Source organism: Salvelinus sp. IW2-2015, unplaced genomic scaffold, assembly GCF_002910315.2.
Source record: "Salvelinus sp. IW2-2015 unplaced genomic scaffold, ASM291031v2 Un_scaffold211, whole genome shotgun sequence".
NCBI classification, from domain to species: domain Eukaryota; kingdom Metazoa; phylum Chordata; class Actinopteri; order Salmoniformes; family Salmonidae; genus Salvelinus; species Salvelinus sp. IW2-2015.
The window spans coordinates 250,035-274,520 of NW_019942525.1; the positions used below are offsets into that span (position 1 = coordinate 250,035).

The following is a 24,486-nucleotide window of genomic DNA, read 5'->3' on the forward strand; positions in this document are numbered from 1 at the left end:
CAATGGTCATTATGGCCAAACAGTTCTATTTTTGTTTCATCAGACCAGAGGACATTTCTCCAAAAAGTACAATCTTTGTCCCCATGTGCAGTTACAAACAGGAGTCTGGCTTTTTTATGGCGGTTTTGGAGCAGTGGCTTCTTCCTTGCTGAGCGGCCTTTCAGGTTATGTCGATATAGGACTCGTTTTTACTGTGGATATAGATACTTTTGTACCTGTTTCCTCCAGCATCTTCACAAGGTCCTTTGATGTTGTTCTGGGATTCATTTGCACTTTTCGCACCAGAGTACGTTCATCTCTAGGAGACAGAACCTTCCTGAGCGGTATGACGGCTGCGTGGTCCCATGGTGTTTATACTTGCATAATATTGTTTGTACTGATGAACGTGGTACCTTCAGGTGTTTGGACATTGCTCCCAAGGATGGACCAGACTTGTGGAGGTCTACAATTTTTCTGAGGATTTTCTTTTGATTTTCCCATGATGTCAAGCAAAGAGGCACTGAATTTGAAGGTAGGCCTTGAAGTACATCCACAGGTACACCTCCAATTGACTCAAATGATTTCAATTAGCCTATCAGAAGCTTCTAAAGCCATGACATCATTCTCTGGAATTTTCCAAACTGTTTCAAGGCACAGTCAACTTAGTGTATGTAAACTTCTGACCCACTGGAATTGTGATACAGTGAATTATAAGTGAAATAATCTGTCTGTAAACAATTGTTGGAAAAATTACTTATGTCATGCACAAAGTAGATGTCCTAACCGACTTGCCAAAACTATAGTTTGTTAACAAGAAATTTGTGGAGTGGTTGAAAAATGAGTTTTAATGACTCCAACCTAAGTGTATGTAAACTTCCGACTTCAACTGTATGATTGTATAATGTATGGGTTGTTCCACCAACTTGGTGCCATTTGAGAAGTGTAACTTGGTCCAAATTTTGGGGGGATTTCACCTAATTTTAACATTCTGTCATAGAAAGCACATGTCCAACTTCATAAAAAATATGTTTTCCATCTCAAGAGGTTAAATTTAAAAAACAATTACTATAGCAAGTGCCTATTAAGTGCCAAATAAAGTAACACGGTTGACCGTAACATGGTTGACAATTTAATCTTAAATCAGCCATAAATCCCATCGTGACAGGGGGAATGGAATCATGTTGTGTGCATGTGGAGTGGCAATTAAATGCAAGCTTCACAAAAAAATAAGAAATTGCTAAAACATTTCTAGTCTGTATATCTACGGGTAACAGGGTTGACTTTTATGCTCGACAGCTCAGTTTTCCACCACAAAACAACAGAAAATGGCCAAAAAGAGTAGAACCAGCTCACCTGATTTTACACTATGATTTGACTATTAGATGTTCAATGTTTGTTTTGAGAAGGAATAGTTTCACCATATTAAAAATAGAGTTGAGTTCACATAACAGGGTTGACCTTAAAATGAGGGAGAGATGTAAATGAATAACTAATCACATGAAATAAATAATAATCTTCAGAAATTACTTTGTCAAAGCAACAAAATAACTAGGGCTTTACAATAATGGTGAAACTTGGAGAAATGTTTGGATTAAGTGGGTTGAAATCTTCCTATAAGTGACACAGGGTTGACTGAGGGACATGTCAAAATACAGGATCTTCGCACTTTAGCAAGCCTTTATTCATATAATAATCAGATTGGATTGAATTCTACATGTGGTCTATATTAAAGGGCACTTCATTTAATATAGCAGGCTTTTAAAATTCAAAATTGGTGCAGAATTTCTACTTAAAATATCACAGGGACGCAAAAGGCACTTGTGGAACGACCCATATACCATCCATATAGTTTATATTTCTTTACAATATTTCATGTAGAGTACAATTAACAATGCTGTAAGAAACAAGTGAATGCCTTCTTCAATTACGATGTTCAACATTAGAATTACGATGTGGAAATGGATATCTCATTTTAAAAACCTTAAGAAAACTCTCATGCTCTCATAGTAAAATTAAAGCATCGCACCATTCTCTTTGATTTTGGATAGGAACTGTTTAACAGTTATTTGCCCCACTATCACTTGTTGGAGCCTCACAATGAATAATACTTTTGATACCTCGCTTGTGTAGAGATAAATTGAGAAACAGTATCTAATGTATTCTCAATGCTCTTCAACTATACTTCAGATATGCGCCAATAGAATAAAAGAGAGAAAAAACTTTCAATAGCTGCTGGTTTTGTTCCCGAGTAAACACCACTGTTCTGGGAAGGCTGTTGTTAATCCACTGGGCCTGTGTGCCTGCCAGATCATACGGAAAATAGAAAAGAGAAACTCAAACCCAAACCAATACAGTTACAATGTATCAGCATCAAATAGAGAGCCAGTCCGATATGGAAAACATTCTGGGCGACTGTTAGGAACTCATCTTGAACAAGAAGGGAGCAGTCCCTTTTGTCCATCTAGTGTTTTGGCATTCACCTCGACACACATAAGACATACTGTACTTCAGTAACCTGGGAGTGCTGAGAAAGAAATCTGGTCTGTGAGAAGAGAGAAGGAGACAGACAGACAGATGATGATCAACAGCAGATCTCTCAATACGAGGGGCTCTCTAAATCCACCTGTTTTACTGAGTCAGAGATGACAGACAAATCAAACGCTGAAGAACTGTGCAGTATCACTGTCAGAAGCAAACAGCTTCACAGAGAGCAGTCTATCAGTTGTTCAATACATGTTAGTACCTTGTATTGTTTCTGTGAATATTTTCTTACTATAGAAAACAAAATAAGAGTCTCTCTCCTTTGGCTACAAAAGGACAGTGTTGATGATCATCATTATCATCATCGTCAACATATGCCAGTTGAACACGACTTGTGTTTCTGAACATCACAAAAGGCAGTTTAAAGAATCGTAATGCACGGTCTTGATAAAGATTGCCTTGATCCTTGTGACATAAACTGAACACAATACATGTTCACAATCACTCAACAAGAGGTCCCGTTCTGTCAATAGCCACTAGATGTCAATGTTTCCACATCCCTTCCCTAGTCACAGAAGAAGCTGAAGTGGCTGTCTTATCCCATGTCCATCTACAGTCTCTCTGTGTGTTTGGGCACACACAGACGCACACAAGCACACACACACACACACACACACACACACACACACACACACACACACACACACACACACACACACCACACACACACACCACACACACACACACACACACACACACACACACACACACACACACACACACACAGTGCAGATCCAGTCAACTAGTTCACAGGATAAGTACTATAAGAAACCATTTTTCTACCTGGGTTAATACCAGGGGTGTGGAGTTGAAGAGGCTGGGGCGCAAGACTTCCCAGATTTGTTCCAAGTCTTTGCAGAGCCGTTCAGCAGTGCAGTCCTTTGACTGAATAAGAGGAAATACAAGCTGAACATGTAAAGGGCAATAACGAAACATTAAAAGCTAGAAAAATACATGGAAAATAAAAAACTATCAGGCAGTAACTGTCTCAGGAACATACTGTACACACTGTTAGCTGCAGTATATGATGATGACGCACACCTTCAGTGACGTCTGTGTCCATGGTAAGACCTGTCAACCCAAGGTGTCCACAACAAGCATCTCACACACACTCAAACACCTCTGGCCAGAAAGGAGAACATTCAGATTCACCAACAAATGTTTCCTTGATGGACATGACTCATAGTAAAACAGTAGCTTGGTAGTTGTTATCGGTCAGGCGACATGGGGTACCTAGAGATGCTTACATAACTTGCTGCAGACTGAAGAAAGGCTGATAAACAGTTCCTTCCAATGCAGACTTTCAGACTACAAATCTAGAAAAACAAAAGGCTTAAAATTAGAAAACAAACGTTTTTATAACAAGATTAAGATAAAATAGTGTATTTCGTAATTCCCTGCAATCACATCAGCTTAAGAGCTAACTTTCTTCTGTACAAATGTATTTCCAAGCCAAGGGGAAGATCTCAGAAGAAGATCTTTTGTCATCAGGAAAGGATTGGCTCATTTTCTTCCTTTTGCTTCGATCTGGATATAAAAGATATCCAGGGTAAACAACTGTACAGTGAAGAAAAGTGATGACAGTAAAGGGCTATTTTCCTGTTTCATCCCATCTTCTTCTATATCGAACAATATTTACAAAAACATCCACTATCAAAGTAAACAAACTCTACATAAAAAACGAGCAAAAACAAGTCTCTTGTTAAACAAAGAAAAAAAGGTAGTATATAGTATATATTTATATATGAACAGAGCTGCAATTCTTCCTCTTGAAGAACATGTTTTTTGTAAGTGTCATGGTTCATAGTCTTTGTGTAGTAGGCGTGTGTAGTCAGTTGCACCTGACGTGTTTCCTTCCTTATAATCTAGTATCAATCGATTTTGCCACTTGATGATGATAAAAAATCTTGTCCTACCCCTCAAGGAGGCAGGGTTTGTTTTTGGTTCCTATGTTGAGTTGGCCTTCATATTACCCTCGGGTGGGTAAGTGTGAGGACATTGGGTGGACGTGAGGCCAGGGTTAGTCAGTGTAGTAGGGCTGACATGAAGGCGGATAATGAGTGATTGTTGTGTTGTTGGAATTATCTGACACATAATGAGGTCTGATCAGGATGAGGAGTCAGTAATACCTTGGCCAGAGGGAGGTGAGAGGTTATGCTAAGGTTTGTTTTTGGTCGAGGGTTGGTTTGGGAGAGGCCCCTGGCCTGTTCTAAGAGCCTCAGTAGCGGTGTGACTGGTGTGAGTACTGTGAGCTCTGCTGGGATGACGACGAGTATCCCTGGGACTGAGTGGAACCTTGGACATTGCTTTGGTAACCAAGGCGGGAGCTGGAGTGCTGAAGTGGAGAAAAGAATGGAGAGGAAATAGTAAACCGTTGACAGCTAGAGACCACATTTGTCATTAATTATTTTTCGGTCAACACCACTGGAAAAATACCATTGTTTATTTTGACCTTGCATGGGGTTTGAAAATAAAACCTATACAACATCAATTATTCCATAACTTTACCTTAGGAGACCTTGTTGGAGGGAAATGACTTTTGTTGGCAATGTTTGCAATTGTAAAGCTGGCTGAATAAGTTATAGGTCAAGAACGAGTCAAATAGAAAAGCATGATGTACACAGCCATAGATCTGTAGTGCTTATCAACATACCCCCATAGCTTTCCACTCTTGTTTACTTGGCATCTAAAGATGTGGACTACTTCTCATGGATTTCTCAACATATTTAGCCAGAGACTACCGACCCAATTCCAAGCTATTTACAGTACCATGACCTACAATTCTATATCCTAAAAAGTATAATGTATATCACACAACGGAGTCAAATAAAATCTAAAGTGGCTGATGCCGAAGACCTGGGGGTCTGAATGAATTACTGATCTGGGTTAAAAGGGGACTGAGCCACACATCAATAGACGTCAACAGAAGGGCTAACTAAACACCTTACACTACAGCTATGAAGAAAGCAGGCTCTGAATCAATGACTAATTACTGGCCGTGACTCACGCTAACCAACTCAGACTGGGCCCAAGGCCAAATGTCCCCTTAAAAAGGCAAGAAAAGGCAGAAGTCCCTGGTCTTTAGATGATAAACATTTCTTAGGCCCTGAGGAGCTACAGCTGGACTGGGACCCAGAGGGCTTGAATGGAGGGTTGAGGGAATAGGAGAAGAACATGGCTGAAACCCCTGAAGTACGGAGACATCGGCCAAACTAATTCCAGTCGCCGCCTGTCTAGCAGTCTATCTATCTACACACACAGGCAGAAAGGAGGAGTGAGTTGTGCACATTAGGATACTATAGCCTTGGGGAAAGTGATCAATGAGGGGGAAAGTAGGGCGTTGAATGTGACGCCACATCCACAGCAAGCTAGCTCTGTCTGCCCATTCAGAAAGCAAGGGGATATTAATACATCTGTTCTGCTAAGGCTTGACTTTGAAGAGTCAAGCAGCTGTCCACATGCAGCCTCAGCCCCCTGCTAAATATAGCCTAGCACCTCATCAGTCAGTCAGTCCAGAACCCCACAGGGTCCGGGCCTAGCCAGGAGGAGACACCTCTGAACAGAACACCATTGAGATCCGGACAACAGGGAGATCACCTTTTTCTTACCTTTCTCATATGTAATACACTCTCCCTTCCTCTGTACCATGATCTCCACTCTGCCACTCTTGCTCATAGTCCCTCTCTTTCTCACTTACTAACTCACTCTTGCTCTAACTACAGTATTTCTCTCTCTCTCTCTCTCATTTACTCACTCACTCACTCACTCTTGCTCCAACTCTGTCTCTCTCTCTCACACCATGATAGGGGCTCAGTCAAAGATAGAGCAGGCGCCAAGAGGGGGAACTACAATGAGGGCAGCTTTTTTTGCTGTCACATTTATCAACAGGCTAGTGTGAACTGGAGGAATGACATTATCATTCTGATATAACATGACCTGCAATCCTACTAGCTAGCACAATACTCCACTCTGGTCTGAGTTGAGGGGGTTGTGTCTGTTCACTAACCGAGCACAACGCGTGTTTTGCACGTCCCTGACATACTCTGCTGTACGCGTCTGTACATGTTTTAAACCTTGAGGGCTCTTTGGGGAAAAGTTCACAGCCATTCATTTTTACTCCATAGTCAATTGAATCATTAATAAAGGAACACTGTTGATGGCACAAGTTCTGGGTCCTCCAAGGGCCTATTTGGATTAAGCAAATTTGAATAAGTCAACCCTAGATAACAAACATGCCGTAGGTTATAAACTGTTGGTGACTGTCATCGCCTTCCATCTCCTTTCAATTAAAAAACGGACTGTAATACTATGGATGTATGTAAGGCTGTAAAAACTCAAACCTGGTGGATCCCAGTGCCTGAGGAGGCTCCTGAGGGCCCGGTGCGAGATTTCTTGTTGGGGGGCCCCTGGTCCTGGCCGTGCTGGAGGCCTCCCCCGGCGTTGGATCCAGTGGCCCCTGCATTGCCGTTGGTCTGGGTGGAGCTCTGCTGGTTAGAAGCCTGCTGGGTGCCACTCTGCTGCTGGGCCTGGGCCTGGGCTGTCATCTGCTGGTGCTGTTGGACCTGGTTCTGATGGAGGACAAACACATTAATGTTCAGTTGGACAGATACAGATTAACAGATGGAGACTGCAATAATATTCCATTGTGCACCAACATACTAACAGTTTCCTTGGTGTACAACTTTGTTGTAATCTCCGATTTTGCACCAACACACTCACAGTTTCCTATCCATACAAAACATATTCCATACATGCACATTGTAAATAAGGTCTGCTAACTCAAGAAATGGTATCAAGACAACATTACTGTTCAACAACAGCCAAATGTACAAATCGCTCACTGATCAATCATGGTAACTGTTCACAGTATTTGGGAACTGGGAAGTATGTTCCCAGTATTGTAGTGTTTGTTTGGGCCTGGTAAACAGTGGGCTGAAATGATTTAACAAGAACTACGCTCCGAGCCTTCAGTCCAGCTTATCACTTCTCAACAGCTCCACAACCACGAGGCTGAGACACGTGAAAGTTTGGGTCAGCTAAAACAATGAGTCCCTCTCATACCCTCTGGGCCCTGGTTGGCACAGAGGCCCTGCAGCCTTCCTGACGGCTGCTCTGAGGCAACACTTGTATCAGGTGTTGCCTACTTGAGAACAGCTGCCAATGTGATGCAAGGCCGGGGATTCGCAGAAACCGCTCAGTGGGAAGGGGACTGGTATTTCTCTGGCTGTAACACATGCATACACTCCCCTTCACCTCAAACACACTGATTTGGCTCGGCATCATACAAGCACCTGCTTTCTATAAGGTTTGGTATATTCACAACATGGTGTTTAATACCAGCCAGCCAACAGTACATTATCAGTAACACTATGGTCCAAGTAAAGCCTCCTGTAGCCTATCTGCTATCAGGGGAACAGCTCCACGTTAGTGACCTTTACCTCAAGTAAGATATGAATCAAGAGTTTAGTGAGATAAGTGTTGAGAGCTTAGTGAGATACGCTTTCAGGAGCTTAGTGAGATACGCTTTCGAGAGCTTAGTGAGATACGCTTTCGAGAGCTTAGTGAGATACGCTTTCGAGAGCTTAGTGAGATACGCTTTCGNTCGAGAGCTTAGTGAGATACGCTTTCGAGAGCTTAGTGAGATACGCTTTCGAGAGCTTAGTGAGATACGCTTTCGAGAGCTTAGTGAAATACGCTTTCGAGAGCTTAGTGAGATACGCTTTCGAGAGCTTAGTGAGATACGTGTCGAGCTTAGTGAGATACGCGTCGAGAGCTTAGTGAGATACGCTTTCGAGAGCTTAGTGAGATAGTCCGAAGAGCTTAGTGATACGCGTCGAGAGCTTAGTGAGATACGCTCGAGAGCTTAGTGAGATACACGTCGAGAGCTTAGTGAGATACGCTTTCGAAGCTTAGTGAGATACACGCGTCCGAGAGCTTAGTGAGATACGCGTCCGAGAGCTTAGTGAGATATGCGTCCGAGAGCTTAGTGAGATACGCGTCCGAGAGCTTAGTGAGATACGCGTCCGAGAGCTTAGTGAGATACGCGTCCGAGAGCTTAGTGAGATACGCGTCTGAGAGCTTAGTGAGATACGCTTTCGAGAGCTTAGTGAGATACGCGTCCGAGAGCTTAGTGAGATACACGTCGAGAGCTTAGTGAGATACGCGTCCGAGAGCTTAGTGAGATACCGTCCGAGAGCTTAGTGAAATACACGTCGAGAGCTTAGTGAAATACGCATAGAGAGCTTAGTGAGATACGCATAGAGAGCTTAGTGAGATACACGTCCAAAAGCTTAGTGAAATACGAGTCGAGAGCTTAGTGAAATACGGGTCCGAGAGCTTAGTGAAATACGGGTCCGAGAGCATAGTGAAATGCACGTCCGAGAGCTTAGTGAAATACGCGTCGAGAGCTTAGTGAAATACACGTCAAGAGCTTAGTGAGATACGCATAGAGAGCTTAGTGAGATACGCATAGAAAAAGTGTATGATAGAGAATGCCTGGGGTTCCCTCCCGATTCATATCTCACTCATCCACCTGTATCCCATGAACTAAAGGCAACCACCTGACACACTTCAGAGTTTTACCTTCTGATTTCTCATCTTTGTTTAGCCGATGTGCTATCAGGGGACGGGCTAACTGGAGTGACGTTCCCCTCCAGAGGTGATTGGACCAACCCTTCTCCTGTGGTGCTGGCTGAAGCTGCTGCTGTTGTACAGCTTGTCCTTAATCCTTATTATCCCATGGTATGCCTTTCTCGCTTCCCTAATTTTTAAGGATTGGAGCAGTCCCACTCCTCACATATTTTCTGTTTATTGGATAGGACAGAGGTATACAGTAAAGATGGGGCCGGAATCAAATCCATGCTGCTGCAGTGGTATATGTGGTCCGGAGGCAGCGGCTCAGAACACTTAATTACCCTAGGCCACAGACTGCTCATTTTCAATGGACCCTTACCCTGCACTTTCAATAACCTTATGAAACCCCTACTGCTGGGCTGACATTACTGTTTCTATTAAGGTATTTGGGGTCTATTTATTAAGCTGTTTTGCGTCTTTTTATTAAGGTGTTTTGGGTCTAATAATTAAGGTGTTTTGGGTCTATTTATTAAGGTGTTTTGGGTCTATTTAGTAAGGTGTTCTGGGTCTATTCAGACAGCACGATGATAGTTGTTAATAAAAGCGTAAGGACAAAGGCTCAGAATTGTGGGGGGGTCTTGATGCATATCCCAGTATTAGACTTTTAGTCTATAGCACAAAGCATTTCACCTCTATTTACCTTCTCTGTTTTCTCATCTGGCTCATCTTCGTTCAGAAACTCTCGTTTTGGGTAAGGTATCTGACATCCGGCAAATACACTACAGGAGAGAATGAGACGAGGGATACACATAATCACAAACAGACTAGCTGGGTGCTATGCGTACAAAGACCAATTATTCTTGATTTACAGTGGCTTGCGAAAGTATTCACCCCCCTGGGCATTTTTCCTATTTTGTTGCCTTACAACCTGGAATTAAAATAGATTTTTTGAGGGTTTGTAGAATTAGATTTACACAACATGCCTACCACTTTGAAGATGCAAAATATTTTTTATTGTGAAACAAACAAGAAATAAGACAAAAAACTTGAGCGTGCATAACTATTCACCCCCTCTAAGTCAATACTTTGTAGAGCCACCTTTTGCAGCAATTACAGCTGCAAGTCTCTTGGGTATGTCTCTATAAGCTTGGCATATCTAGCCACTGGGATTTTTGCCCATTCTTCAAGGCAAAACTGCTCCAGCTCCTTCAAGTTGGATGGGTGTACAGCAATCTTTAAGTCATACCACAGATTCTCAATTGGATTGAGGTCTGGGCTTTGATTAGGCCATTCCAAGACATTTAAATGTTTCCCCTTAAACCACTCGAGTGTTGCTTTAGCAGTATGCTTAGGGTCATTGTCCTGCTGGAAGGTGAACCTCCATCCCAGTCTCAAATCTCTGGTAGACTGAAACAGGTTTCCATCAAGAATATCATTGTATTTAGCTCCATCCATCATTCCTTCAATTCTGACCAGTGTCCCAGTCCCTGCCGATGAAAAACATCCCCACAGCACAATGCTGCCACCACCATGCTTCACTGTGAGGATGGTGTTCTCGGGGTGATGAGAGGTATTGGGTTTGCGCCAGACATAGCATTTTCCTTAATGGCCAAAAATATCAGTTTTAGTCATATCTGACCAGAGTATCTTCTTCCATATGTTTGGGGAGTCTCCCACATGCTTTTTGGCGAACACCAAACGTGTTTGCTTATTTTTTTCTTTAAGCAATGGCTTTCTTCTGGCCACTCTTCTGTAAAGCCCAGCTCCTTGGAGTGTAAGGCTTAAAGTGGTCCTTTGGACAGATACTCCAATCTCTGCTGTGGAGCTTTGCAGCTTCTTCAGGGTTATCTTTGGTCTCTTTGTTGCCTCTCTGATTAATGCCATCCTTGCCTGGTCCGTGAGTTCTGGTGGGCGGCCCTCTCTTGGCAGGTTTGTTGTGGTGCCATATTCTTTAAAAAAATGTATAATGGATTGAATGGTGCTCCGTGGGATGTTCAAAGTTTCTGATATTTTTTTATAACCCAACCCTGATCTGTACTTCTCCACAACTTTGTCCCTGACCTGTTTGGAGAGCTCCTTGGTCTTCATGGTGCCACTTGCTTAGTGTTGTTGCAGACTCTGGGGCCTTTCAGAACAGGTGTAATATATACTGAGATCATGTGACAGATCATGTGACACTTAAATAAAGTCCACCTGTGTGCAATCTAACTAATTATGTGACTTCTGAAGGTAATTGGTTGCACCAGATCTTATTTAGGGGCTTCATACATATGCACGCACCACTTTTCCATTTTTCTTTTTTTTTGAAACAAGTTATTTTTTTCATTTCACTTCACCAATTTGGACTATTTTGTGTATGTCCATTACATGAAATCCAAATAAAAATGAATGTATATTACAGGTTGTAATGCAACAAAATATGAAAAACGCCAAGGGGGATGAATACTTTTGCAAGGCACTGTATCTATGTTGAAAAACCAAAACACAACCAGGCCACTCAAGATAAAAACAGGAAACTATCAAATTCAAATACCAGACTATGACTATGAAATCAAATTGGAAGTGGGCTGTCTTTAGTTCACTGAATCATCAATCTCCATTGTTAGTTTATCAGACAGATGTATCATGGTGAAGATGTAACTGTGTTAATGTGTGGAGAGGATGTCTATGATCTAGACTGTGTTTGGAAAATGAAGTTTAGTAGCTCTCACTCTGAGGTTGGTAAGGGATCCTCCAGGAAATATGGGTCCTGTAGTGCCTGTTCAGACGTAATCCTTTTAGTGGGGTCCATTGTAAGGAGTTTCTGGAGCTGAAAGGTGGTTAATGAACACTGGGTTAGTGGTGCCAAGCAAACCCGATCAGCCAGCCCAGGCTTATTGGTTTTACAGCACTAATATCTAGATTGGGCCTTGTTATCTTATATTCTCCATTATAAATTGGGTGGTTCGAGCCCTGAATGCTGATTGGCTGACAGCCGTGGTATATCAAACCGTATACCACAGGTATGACAACATTTTTTACTGCTCTAATTACATTGGTAATCAGTTTATAATAGCAATAAGGCTCCTCGGGGGTTTGTGGTATATAGCCAATATACCTTCGCATTGCGTCGTGCATAAGAACAACCCTGAGCCGTGGTATGTTTGCCATATACCACACCCCCTCGTGACTTATTGCTTAAGTATAAATCACCCTATGGTGTGGTTGAGTAGATACGTTAGCATGCCCTCCATAAACTGGCACCTATGTTCAAGCATCTAATGGTTACTAGAAGGTGTGCTTACCAACTGGAAAACCTTGCTGTCAGGTTTGACTTTATGCTTCTCCATGTATTTGATTAGACTGCTATTTGCATACCTGAGAATGGGTGAAACACAGCAAAGACAAAAACCGACATCTTAAAGCAGGGGAATAGTCTCAACATGCTGCCTCCTTGAGAGAAAGGTTGAAATGTGATGTAAGATGTGTGTAAAAGGTTCAGGTATCTTTTGATAGCCGAGAAAGCCCAGGTATGGTCAGAATGTCAAGCCACTCACGTCGTTCTCCTGAAGTCTTTCTGAAGGGTGGGGTACTCTGGCATCTTCCTGATGTCTTCCCAATCTTTATCTGGCCAATTCAAACAGAAAAGCTTCAGTCACTTTAACCCAATTCTTATACTTGGACTAAGCACATGCTGTCTTCAGAGGATAATGTCATCTACTGTACATATTGTAGCTATGACAACAAGCACATGAGAAGGTCAAGGTTGATGATGACATAGTATACGTCATGACTTTCATGACCGTGAGAATGTACCTGGACTTTTACTGTGTTTCACATGGTCTTATCATGCATGTGTGTGTGTGTGTGTGTGTGTGTGTGCGAGCTGGTCAGACCTGCTGGGAAGCCCATGACACTGAATATCCTGTCCAGCTGGTCGTGGTGGAAGGGGTTACTGGTCTTAATGTCCTCCTGGCGACAGTGGAATATGGGCTCCGATGTCAGCAGCTCCGCAAAGATGCAGCCAATCGCCCAAATGTCTGCATCGGACCGACAAGCAGTTAGCAATTAGACTCAGTGGTCTGGGCCTATACCTTTGACCTGAGCAGGGACGGACACAAAGACATCAGCCATCAAGGGCTATCTGTCTGTGACAATGTCTTCATCCTTCACTCTGTTTGGAAACTAGCCTTTTGTACCCATTATATTATATGTCCCATTGTGGAGAAACAGAGTGAAGGATTCAAATATCTGTCAGTGAGAATGTCTTTATCCTTCCCTATGTTTCTCCACTACAGGACACAGAAAACAATGGGTACACTGTGTATTATGAGACACAAACTAAACTCCTCATAACTCCTTTCCACAGTCACAGGCTGTAATGGATGCCTAGGTACTTTAAGTGTGTAGATCTGCTACACTGTATGTATCTGTGATGACACCTGAAGGGCTTGTTGGGTTTGGCCTGGAGGGCTCGATTGAGTAATATATGTAATTTATACTTGACATTCCCAGGCAAGTATTCCAGGGATTTATTTTATTTAACCTTTATTTAACCAGGCAAGTCAATTAAGAACACATGTCATTTAAGACAAAATGGACAACACAGACAGAAGACACTGGCAACAGTACAAATACAACAGCAAACAAACAGTAGAACAGTGTGTGTGTGTGTGTGCGTGTGTGCGTGCGTGTGTGCGTGTGTGCGTGTGTGTGTGTGTGTGTGTGTGTGTGTGGTGTGTGTGGTGTGTGTGTGTGTGTGTGTGTGTGTGTAGGCAGGCATGTGTGTGAAATAATACAATGAATCAGTAAAACAACATGCTTCCTTACATAAGGCAAAGCAAAGTAGTAACATCGGGTGACAACTACGTCTCAACAACCTGTACATTTATTTGGCCTTTGAACTCCCCCAGGGATACAGGTCCTGGAGTTTTAGGTTGGTTTGGAGGGAATTCCAAGACCAGGGGGCTGAGTAATGAAAGGACCTTTTTCTATGCTTGGTTCTAATTTTCGGAACTCTTAGCATAAAACAAGACTGAGATCTGAGCTTGTATGCATTTTCATTTCAAGCTAGAAGAGAGGATAGATTAAATGGCAGTATTCCTAAAATGGCCTTATAAATAGGAATGTAAGATGTTGGAGCCTGCGTGTTGCTAGGGATGTCATCTAGCTAATTATACACAAGACATACCCTTCATACAGATAAAGACCACGTATCACACTGCTTGTCAGGCCCTTGCTGTCAATGACACCCACATGGTATCTGTGAATGTCCACATATACTGAGTCTGACCAGAGCTGTATATTTTAGATTTGATTCATTTAGCAGACGCTCTTATCCAGAGTGACTTACAATAGTGAGTGCATACATTTTTCGTCCTTTTTCGTACTGGTACCCCGTGGGAATCGAAACCACAACTCCGGCGTTGCAAGCGCCATGCTGTACCAACTGAACCACACAGGACCAAACATGGCTCTGAGGCTGGCATAGAGTAACAAGAGTAAATGCAAAAACTGTTTAAGTAAACAATCAAGGAGCAAAGTTCTACTGGCCTGTCTGTGCTGGTTGGTTTCAATTCATTGCCATCTAATCTCCAAGCTTTGGTTACAAAATAGGAAGCATGTGTTAGGTATGAAAATCACAATAACTTCTCTGAAACGTCTTTCAACGTATGTACCTTGAGTATGAAAATAATTCAGGCTACATAATAACTTCTATGGAAGGTATTTTGATGTATATACCTCTTGCCTTAAGGCTAACGACTCACCGATTGCTTTGGTGTAATGTCTGGCCCCTAGCAGAAGCTCAGGGGCCCTGTACCAGAATGTCACCACGACGGGGTCAAGGTCTGCCAGGGGTTTGAGAGGAGAGTTGAAGAGTCTGGCGAAGCCCATGTCAGCTAAAACGTGAGTAAGATAGTGGGGGAAACACAACATAGTATCAACGTGTATAAGATAGTGGGGGAAACACAACATAGTATCAACGTGTATAAGATAGTGGGGGAAACACAACATAGTATCAAACGTGTATAAGATAGTGGGGGAAACACAACATGTATCAACGTGTATGAAGATAGTGGGGGAAACACAACTAGTATCCACGTGTATAAGTTAGTGAGGGAAACACAACATAGTATCAACGTGTATAAGATAGTGGGGAAACACAACATAGTATCAACGTGTATAAGATAGTGGGGGAAACACAACAATAGTATCAACGTGTATAAGATAGTGGGGGAAACACACATAGTATCAACGTGTATAAGATAGTGGGGAAACACAACATAGTATCAACGTGTATAAGATAGTGAGGGAAACAACATAGTATCAACGTGTATAAGATAGTGGGGGAAACACAACATAGTATCAACGTGTATAAAGATAGTGGGGTAAACACAACATAGTATCAACGTGTATAAGATAGTGGGGGAAACACAACATAGTATCAACGTGTATAAGATAGTGAGGGAAACACAACATAGTATCAACGTGTAATAAGATAGTGGGGGAAACACAACATAGTATCAACGTGTATAAGATAGTGGGGGAAACACAACATAGTAATCAACGTGTATAAGATAGTGGGGAACACAACATAGTTAACCGTGAATGAATGACATGAAACACAGGGTGGCCTGACCCAAGGCTATCTTGATATATGATTATTATTGTATTTTGTACTGCACTGTTGAGGGAGCTGGCATGTAAACCTTTCTCTGCACCGTTTATACCTGCTGTAAACTGTGTACATGATGAATAAACTTTGATTTGATTTCAGTTAGGGAGGGGAGTGTTTTGTTTTAGGAAGGATCTCAGGCTCTGTTGAGCAAGCCATACAGATGTGGGTCTTAAATTGAGCCAGTTTCTCACAGCAGGAAAATAATCCTGCAGCAACAGGAAATGTGATTATTATGTGGATTACTTTTCCTTCAGCGAGACTGAAGATTGGTCTGAAGAATTGCATGACAAGATAAGCCTCAAGACGGTCCTGTTACCCCCAAAATCTTTTAAGAGCTCAATGCTGCTGTTCCTCTCTCGGCGGGTCTGGACTCACACGACTTGTTCGTTTGCTTGGGCCCAAAGCACGCCAGGGATGGCATCCAGGACCCCCGGAATGCGTCAGCTGCATCCTGTTATCCTCCAAGATGCGGCGGGAACAATTGGTGTTATCTCTGCACACTCAGGGCTCTTCTGGAGATGATGAAACTGACGACATTGGGGATATGGAGGACGCTATTTTCAAAGAGCCGACTCCACTGACCCAAGCTCACCCCCCCCCCCCCCCCCCGGGGAGGCTAAGTGTAGCAGTGACACGAGGAGAGGGAAGAGTTCTCCGACCTCTCCTTCAGGAAATCGTCCGTCTTGCCAACTTCCCTACGCTCCGACTTCCCAGAGATTATCGAGGGAGCTCGGTCAAGTCAGAGATACTGACATGATGGTGGGCGGGCCTCTGGCTCAGCGATGCAAAGTGGCGGAACCTATAGCTCCCGCCATGCCCTCGCTGGATAGGTATGCAGGAGGATCCTGGGAGGAACAACTAACGGCAAGGGAACCGGCAAAATCATATTTGCCCTTTACCAGAGTGGAGGGGAAGGCAAGAACCCGTCACCATGGGTATCCCCTGGCTGGAGAAGACACTGGAGAAGACACTGGCTGCCCACTTTATTCCAGGCTACAGCCATGGAACGCAAAAAAGCTTTAAAACAAAGTAAAGTCAAAACAATTTCTAAGTGGAAATTACAAACTTCCGAAGCCTTTTTAAACCTCAAATACACTACAAGTTTTACAATTTGAAATGGAATGTTCCCTGAAACAGGTTGATCAAACTAAGATCCTACATCTGTACCATGATTAATGTATAGCTTGTCAAAGCCACCATGCTTGAATTCCACTGCCTTTCTCTCTCACAAGAGCGGGGAAATCAAAATATACAATGCTTTATGGCTAGTGTGTATGTCAATGCTGTCAGTAAGTCATCTTATGGGCTAGGTCTGCATAGCACTGGAGTCAAATCAAACTTTATTTGTCACATGCGCCGAATACAACAAGTGTAGACCTTACCGTGAAATGCTTACTGACAAGCCCTTAACCAACAGTGCAGTTCAAGAAGAGTTAAGAAAATATTTACCAAATAAACTAAAGCAAAAAATTATAAAAAGTAACACAATAACATAACAATAACGAGGCTATATAGGGGTACCGGGGTAAAGGTTAACAAATGGGGAGGGGTTCAATGTAATAGTCCAGCAGCCATTTGATTAATTGTTCAGCAGTCTTATGGCTTGGGGTAGAAGCTGTTAAGGAGCCTTTTGGTCCTAGACTTGGCGCTCCGGTACCGCTTGCTGTGCGGTAGCAGAGAAACAGTCTATGACTTGGGTGCTGGAGTCTCTGACAATTTTATGGCTTTCCTCGGACACCGCCTTTATATAGGTCCTGGATTGCAGGAAGCTTGGCCCCGTGATGTACTGGGCCGTATGCACTACCCTCTGTAGCGTCTTATGGTCAGATGCCGAGCAGTTGCCATACCAGCCGTAATGCAACCGGTCAGGATGCTCTCGATGTGCAGCTGTAGAACTTTTTGAGGATCTGGGGACCCATGCCAAATCTTTCCAGTCTCCTGAGGGGGAAAAGTTTTGTCGTGGCCTCTTCATGACTGTCTTGGTGTGTTTGTACCATGATAGATTGTTGGTGATGTGGACACCAGGGAACTTGAAACTCTCGACCCGCTCCACTACAGCCCCGTTGATGTTAATGGGGCCAGTTCGACATGCCTTTTCCTATAATCCACAATCAGCACCTTTGTCTTGCTCACCTTGAGGGAGAGGTTGTTGTCCTAGCACCACACTGCCAGTGTGTTTTGTAGTCTTATGTGAAGGTCTTCTGTCTGTAGTCTTATGGGAAGGTTTTCTGTCTGTAGTCTTATGAGAAGGTCTTCTGTTTGTAGTCTTATGGGAAGGTCTTCTGTTTGTAGTCTTATGGGAAGGTCTTCTGTTTGTAGTCTCATGGGAAGGTCTTCTGTTTGTAGTCTTATGGGAAGGTATTCTGTTTGTAGTCTTATGGGAAGGTCCTCTGTAGTCTTATTGGGAGGTCTTCTGTCTGTAGTCTTATGGGAAGGTTTCTGTCTGTAGTCTCATGGGAAGGTCTTCTGTTTGTAGTCTTATGGGAAGGTCCTCTGTTTGTAGTCTTATGGGAATGTCCTCTGTTTGTAGTCTAATGGGAAGGTCCTCTGTTTGTAGTCTTATGGGAAGGTCTTCTGCTTGTATTCTTTTGGGAATGTCTTCTGCTTGTAGTCTTATGGGAAGGTCCTCTGTTTGTAGTCTTATTGGAAGGTCCTCTATTTGTAGTCTTAATGGATGGTCTTCTGTTTGTTGCCTTATTGAAAGGTCTTCTGTTTGTAGTCTTATGGAAAGGTATTCTGTTTGTAGTCTTATTGGAAGGTCTTCTGTTTGTAGTCTAATGGGAAGTGCTTCTGTTTGTAGTCTTATGGGAAGAGATTCTGTTTGTATTCTTATGGGAAGGTCTTCTGTGTCTGTGCAGCACCTGAAGTGAAGTTTGGTGGTCTGGTCTGGTATGTTGGGTGTCACACTGCCATTGACACCCATGCATCCCTGAGCAGCAGTTATCATGGGGGTTCAGTGACTCTAAAAAATAACTTAGCACTAATGCTAGACTCTCAGGGTTAGGGTATAAATAGGTCCGGCCGGCACTGCAGACCTGTGACATCATCCCAGAACAGTGCCATGCTGGGAGTGGGTTATGCAATAGTGTGATCTGTGTGATGTGGCCATTTTAAGGCTCTCTGCCTGGTCCTGTGTCCCTGTGTTCAGAGACCCTCTCAGAGGCTGGTTGAAGGTTAAAGCAGCAGCCATTGTCAAGTAAACAACTCATCGATCTACAGTTGAAGTCAGAAGTTTACATACACTTAGGTTGCAGTCATTAAAACTTGTTTTTCAACCACTCCACATTTCTTGTTAACAAACTATATTTTTGGCAAGTCGGTTAGGACATCTACTTGTGCATGACACAAGTATTTTTCCAACAATTGTTTACAGGCAGATTATTTCACTTATAATTCACTGTATCACAATTCCAGTGGGTCAGAAGTTAACATACACTAAGTTGACTGTGCCTTTAAACAGCTTGGAAAATTCCAGAAAATTATGTCATGGCTTTAGAAGCTTCTGATAGGCAAATTGACATCATTTGAGTCAATTGGAGGTGTACCTGTGGATGTATTTCAAGGCCTACCTTCAAACTCAGTGCCTCTTTGCTTGAGATCATGGGAAAATCAAAAGAAAATCAGCCAAGACCTCAGAAACAAAATTGTAGACCTCCACAAGTCTGGTTCATCCTTGGGAGCAATTTCCAAACGCCTGAAGGTACCATGTTCATCCCACATTCATCTGTACAAACAATAGTACGCAAGTATAAACACCATGGGACCACGCAGCCGTCATACCGCTCAGGAAGGAGGTCCTTGCGTGTTCTGTCTCCTAGAGATGAACGTACTTTGGTGCGAAATGTGCAGATCAATCCCAGAACAACAGCTAAGGACCTTGTGAAGATGCTGGAGGAAACAGATACAAAAGTATCTATATCCACAGTAAAACGAGTCCCATATCGACATAACTTGAAAGGCCGCTCAGCAAGGAAGAAGCCACTGCTCCAAAACCACCATAAAATAGCCAGACTACGGTTTGCAACTGCACATGGGGACAAAGATCGTACCTTTTGGAGAAATGTCCTCTGGTCGGATGATAGAAAAATAGAACTGTTTGGCCATAATGACCATCGTTATGTTTGGAGGAAAAAAGGGGAGGCTTGCAAGCCGAAGAACACCATCCCAACCGTGAAGCACAGGGTGGCAGCATCATGTTGTGGGAGTGCTTTGCTGCAGGAGGGACTGGTGCACTTCACAAAATAAATCAATAGATCATGAGGAAGGAAAATTATGTGGATATACTGAAGCAACATCTCAAAACATCAGTCAGGAAGTTAAAGCTTGGTCGCAAATGGGTCTTCCAAATGGACAATGACCCCAAGCATACTTCAAAAGTTGTGGCAAAATGGCTTAAGGACAACAAAATCAAGATATTGGAGTGGCAATCACAAAGCCCTGACCTCAATCCCATAGAACATTTGTGGGCAGAACTGAAAAAGCATGTGCAAGCCAGGAGGCCTACAAACCTGACTCAGTTACACCAGCTCTGTCAAGAGGAATGGGCCAAAATTCACCCAACTTATTGTGGGAAACTTGTGGAAGGCTACCTGAAACGTTTGACACAAGTTAAACAATTTAAAGGCAATGCTACCAAATACTAATTGAGTGTATGTAAACTTCTGACCCACTAGGAATGTGATGAAAGAAATAGAATCTGAAATAAATCATTCTCTCTACTATTATTCTGACATTTCACATTTTTTAAATAAAGTGGTGATCCTAACTGACTTAAGACAGGGAATTTTTACTAGGATTAAATGTCAGGAATTTTGAAAAACTGAGTTTAATTTATTTGGCTAAAGTGTATGTAAACTTCCGACTTCAACTGTATCTACTTTATTGACTTCAGTGTGTACATTTAGCCCATCTTACCGATTTTCACTCGCCCTCGTTCTGAGCCCTCCCCCATAACCAGAATGTTGGCTGGTTTCTAGAGGAGAGAGAGACAAACAGACAAACAGTTAACCATCTTGTTCTGTGTGTGTTTCAGCCATTAGGGAAGCCTCAGAGGCTCCAACACCAAGTAAGACAACACAACATAGAAATGAGGTTACACTCACTTCACAGGTGTATCACATATTATAAACTGGGTAGTTTTGCTCCTGGATGCTGATTGGCTGAAAGCTGTGCTATTTCAGACATTCTAAATTGTGTGGTTCAAGCCCTGAATGCTGATTAGCTGACAGCCAATACCACGGGTATGACAAAACATTTATTTTTACTACTCTAATTACATTGGTAACCATAGCAAAAAGGCACCTCGGAGGTTTGTGGTATATGGCTAATATACCACGGCTAAGGGCTGTATACAAGCACTCCGTGTTGCATCGTGCTTAAGAACATCTCTTAGTCGTGGTATATTGGCCATATACCACACCTTCTCAGGCCTTATTGCTTAAATAGACAAAAATGCCATGCATGTCCAATGTCTTTTGGAGGGAAGTTTTGGTAATATCATTGTAACATACAAATAACAGAGGCAGAGCATGCCAAATGGAAAGTGAATTACGCTATTGACCTACATACTGCCAAATACAAAAAAAGAGGTCAAACTACTATAAAAGTTCTGTGAAAGATTGCTCTGTCAATGATTGTACTGATCATTGATATCAAGGTCTGCCATGGTTGTGAATCATGCCTGTTCCTTTGGGACACTGATTCCAACCACGCAGTAATATCTTACTTAGTCTGCGTTTTAGGGCTTTGGGGAGGAATTATATTATGATGCCCAGTATAGTTCTGTGGTTTCCTGCATGACACCAGAACCACCTAGCCAATTCAAACCCGGACACATGGAGAAACCAGCCAGACAGTCTGTGTTCCAGGAACTCATCTCGCAGAAAACAAATTTGCATTATATGTCATTCAAAAAACACAGTTTGCCATGGTGTGTCCAGCACATAACCACCACTGTTTTCACTTTCACTCTATCCAAAGATTTATGCCCAAAGAAAAATAGTCTAGTTCTGCTTCATCTCCTACCCATCCACTATCCATGCTGCACATTAAAGACATCACAGTGCCAGATGTATACAGTGCACAATAACATTTCCAATGACTATATTCAAATAGTAGGCAACCCACTATTTATTTCATCTTATAAAACGGGTGTGTCTAATCCTGAATGCTGATTGGTTAAAACCGCATTCCAGCCGGTGTCTATTCCACAAGTTACCACCGGCTAAATCTATGATGTTAAAATGCCTATTTACTGTGTTCCATCTGACTGCGCAATCCACTGCCTCATCAGCCCAGCCAAGCAATTTATAATCTTGATCTCAACTCCAAATCCTTCCATTGTCTGTTAGTCCCCTGAATCTGTGTGAATCTTAAATCTCATAGGATTCAATCTGTTCAACAAACAGGTTCCTATAGCAAACGGGGTTTGTTAAAGGGATGCCACTTATAATGAGCTCTATTATTCAAACACACAACAAAACACTGCTATCGGCAAACACTATGACGACTCATATGAGGAGGGTTTCTTTTCAAGCCCAAATGACTGGCACCGGCTCCTCTTTGAAATTCTAAACTGGGCTAATGGATTCAATCCAAAGACATTCATTTTCATTGGCCCAATGTTCAAAGAGATCATATTTTCATACAGGTAAACAATAACTATGAAAATACTCTCATAAAACAGAGACTGGATGAACGGGCAATTAAAAAGTAAAATTAGCATGTTAATGAGGTTGTAACGTTGCTGTCTGATATATTTTTTCTGCAAAAGTTTGGATTTGATTGACTCTAACATGTGTTTAGCTTCCCAGAAAAGTTAGGAGTCTTTGTGCAGTGGGTCAGGAGTGGTAAACAGTTAAGTTAGCGTTTACCAAACTCGGTCCCCGGGACCCCAAGGGTGCCGTTTTTTTTTTTTGCCCTAACACTACACAGCTGATTCAAAGCTTGATGATTAGTTGGGGGTCCCGAGGGCCGAGTTTGGGAAACACTGCCGTAAATCCTCCATGGACAGAAAACGCAATCCCTAAAGAGGTGCCTCTCTTTCACACAAAAAACATACCCCTCGTTGAGTCAAAAATAGCCCTGTTTTCAGGCCAGGAAGGGCCAGAGGCTAACACTATCTTTACATGTACTGGGAAACATACAACAGTGCCATTATTAATTCAGTGGCTTTCTCCTTGCTTTTCTCTGTAGTTGTCTTTTTTCAGATTAAGTAATGACCCTGCTTTTCTCGGCGCACAGGCGTTAACCACTTTACTGTCATAACCATGTTATAGCAATACAGGCCTGCCACAGCCCACTGCACACAGGATATAGAGGGCACAGGGCACATACATATTCATACAAAGGACAGTTGGTGTGGATGCTATTTTCCTAGACATTTTCTTGTTGCGGACGTGGCATGTGACTGCGGGTAGCCAGGGATTACTCCAGCTTTGAACAATATTCCATTACGTCAGAGATAAGGGCATGTCCTTAGTAATCAATCATGACAACAACCCACCATTGGCCAGCAGGTGAGAGAGTGCAACCTAGCTATATGCTGCAGCTGAAATCTGACAGCCTGGACATATTGACTTTCAGGGGGGAGTGGAACCTGCGATCTGGGATCTAACTCTGCTGGCTAGTGGCTGGTGGCTGGTGTGGGTTATATAACTTAGGCAGGAGATGGGGGCGGGACTGCCTGGTTAGCTGGCGACTGAGAAGGGGGAGATGCTGCCTGGTTAGCTGGCGACTGAGAATGGGGAAGTGCTGCCTGTCTCGCTGGAGACTGAGGATGGGAAGGTGCTGCCTGTCTCGCTCGAGACAGAGGATGGGGAGGTGCTGCCTGTCTCGCTCGAGACAGAGGATGGGGAGGTGCTGCCTGTCTCGCTGGAGACTGAGGATGGGGAGGTGCTGCCTGTCTCGCTCGAGCAGAGGATGGGGAGGTGCTGCCTGTCTCGCTGGAGACTGAGGATGGGAAGGTGCTGCCTGTCTCGCTGGAGACTGAGGATGGGGAGGTGCTGCCTGTCTCGCTAGAGACTGAGGATGGGAAGGTGCTGCCTGTCTCGCTCGAGACAGAGGATGGGGAGGTGCTGCCTGTCTCGCTTGAGACAGAGGATGGGGAGGTGCTGCCTGTCTCGCTCGAGACAGAGGATGGGTACAGTGGTGAGGGGAGGCTGGTTTCTCTGCAGCGGTGCAGTGCCCAGCTGCAGCACAAGGTTGAGTGTTGCATAATAGACAGAGTGGTGTAGGGAGCCATGAAAGACGTGCTATTTCCCTACCCCTGTGGCTGTTGATAAAGCACTGAGTCGCTGGAGTAACTAGCCCCCGAGGAGATTAGGAATGCTGTTTGCATTTCTCACCCTTTAGCCTAAATCTAACACACCTCCCCCAACATGACTCGGGAGAAAAATGTCCAGATGGGGTGGAACGTGGCATTTTCCATTGAGTAGCAACATCTGAGGTACACGGCTATAAAGTGGTAGACAAAGGGAGTTGACTCTTTCATATTCAGGACAATTTCACAATGGAATGGCCAACAAACTCCCTGTGCAAAACAGACTACACATACCCACGTATCCCGATTCCGAACACCACCAGCTTGAGAGTGGAATTTCCACAATAGCAGGAAGTGCTTGCTTTGAGAAAACTGCAAAACATCAACCTTTATCTGGAATCAGACACAGAGAAAGCGACAACAGAGAAATTCACCCTGCGGCAAAGAAAATAGTTATTAAGAGCCGGAAGAATTG

General features: G+C 43.2%; 1 protein-coding gene across 1 annotated transcript in view; it reads right to left on the reverse strand.

Annotated features, from left to right (window-relative positions):
- Positions 1 to 3,206: 3,206 nt before the first annotated feature.
- Positions 3,207 to 24,486, reverse strand: part of LOC112068182 (cyclin-dependent kinase 19) — a 51,685-nt gene continuing 30,405 nt past the window's right edge. Inside the window, exons 5-13 of the mRNA XM_024135253.1 lie at positions 20,666 to 20,723; positions 14,841 to 14,972; positions 12,969 to 13,112; positions 12,630 to 12,699; positions 12,378 to 12,450; positions 11,805 to 11,902; positions 9,794 to 9,872; positions 6,861 to 7,088; positions 3,207 to 4,855 (exon numbers count right to left, since the gene is read on the reverse strand). Of these exons, the coding sequence (XP_023991021.1) occupies positions 4,739 to 4,855; positions 6,861 to 7,088; positions 9,794 to 9,872; positions 11,805 to 11,902; positions 12,378 to 12,450; positions 12,630 to 12,699; positions 12,969 to 13,112; positions 14,841 to 14,972; positions 20,666 to 20,723 (999 nt within the window). The 3' untranslated portion in view covers positions 3,207 to 4,738. The remainder of the gene's footprint in view (positions 4,856 to 6,860; positions 7,089 to 9,793; positions 9,873 to 11,804; positions 11,903 to 12,377; positions 12,451 to 12,629; positions 12,700 to 12,968; positions 13,113 to 14,840; positions 14,973 to 20,665; positions 20,724 to 24,486) is intronic.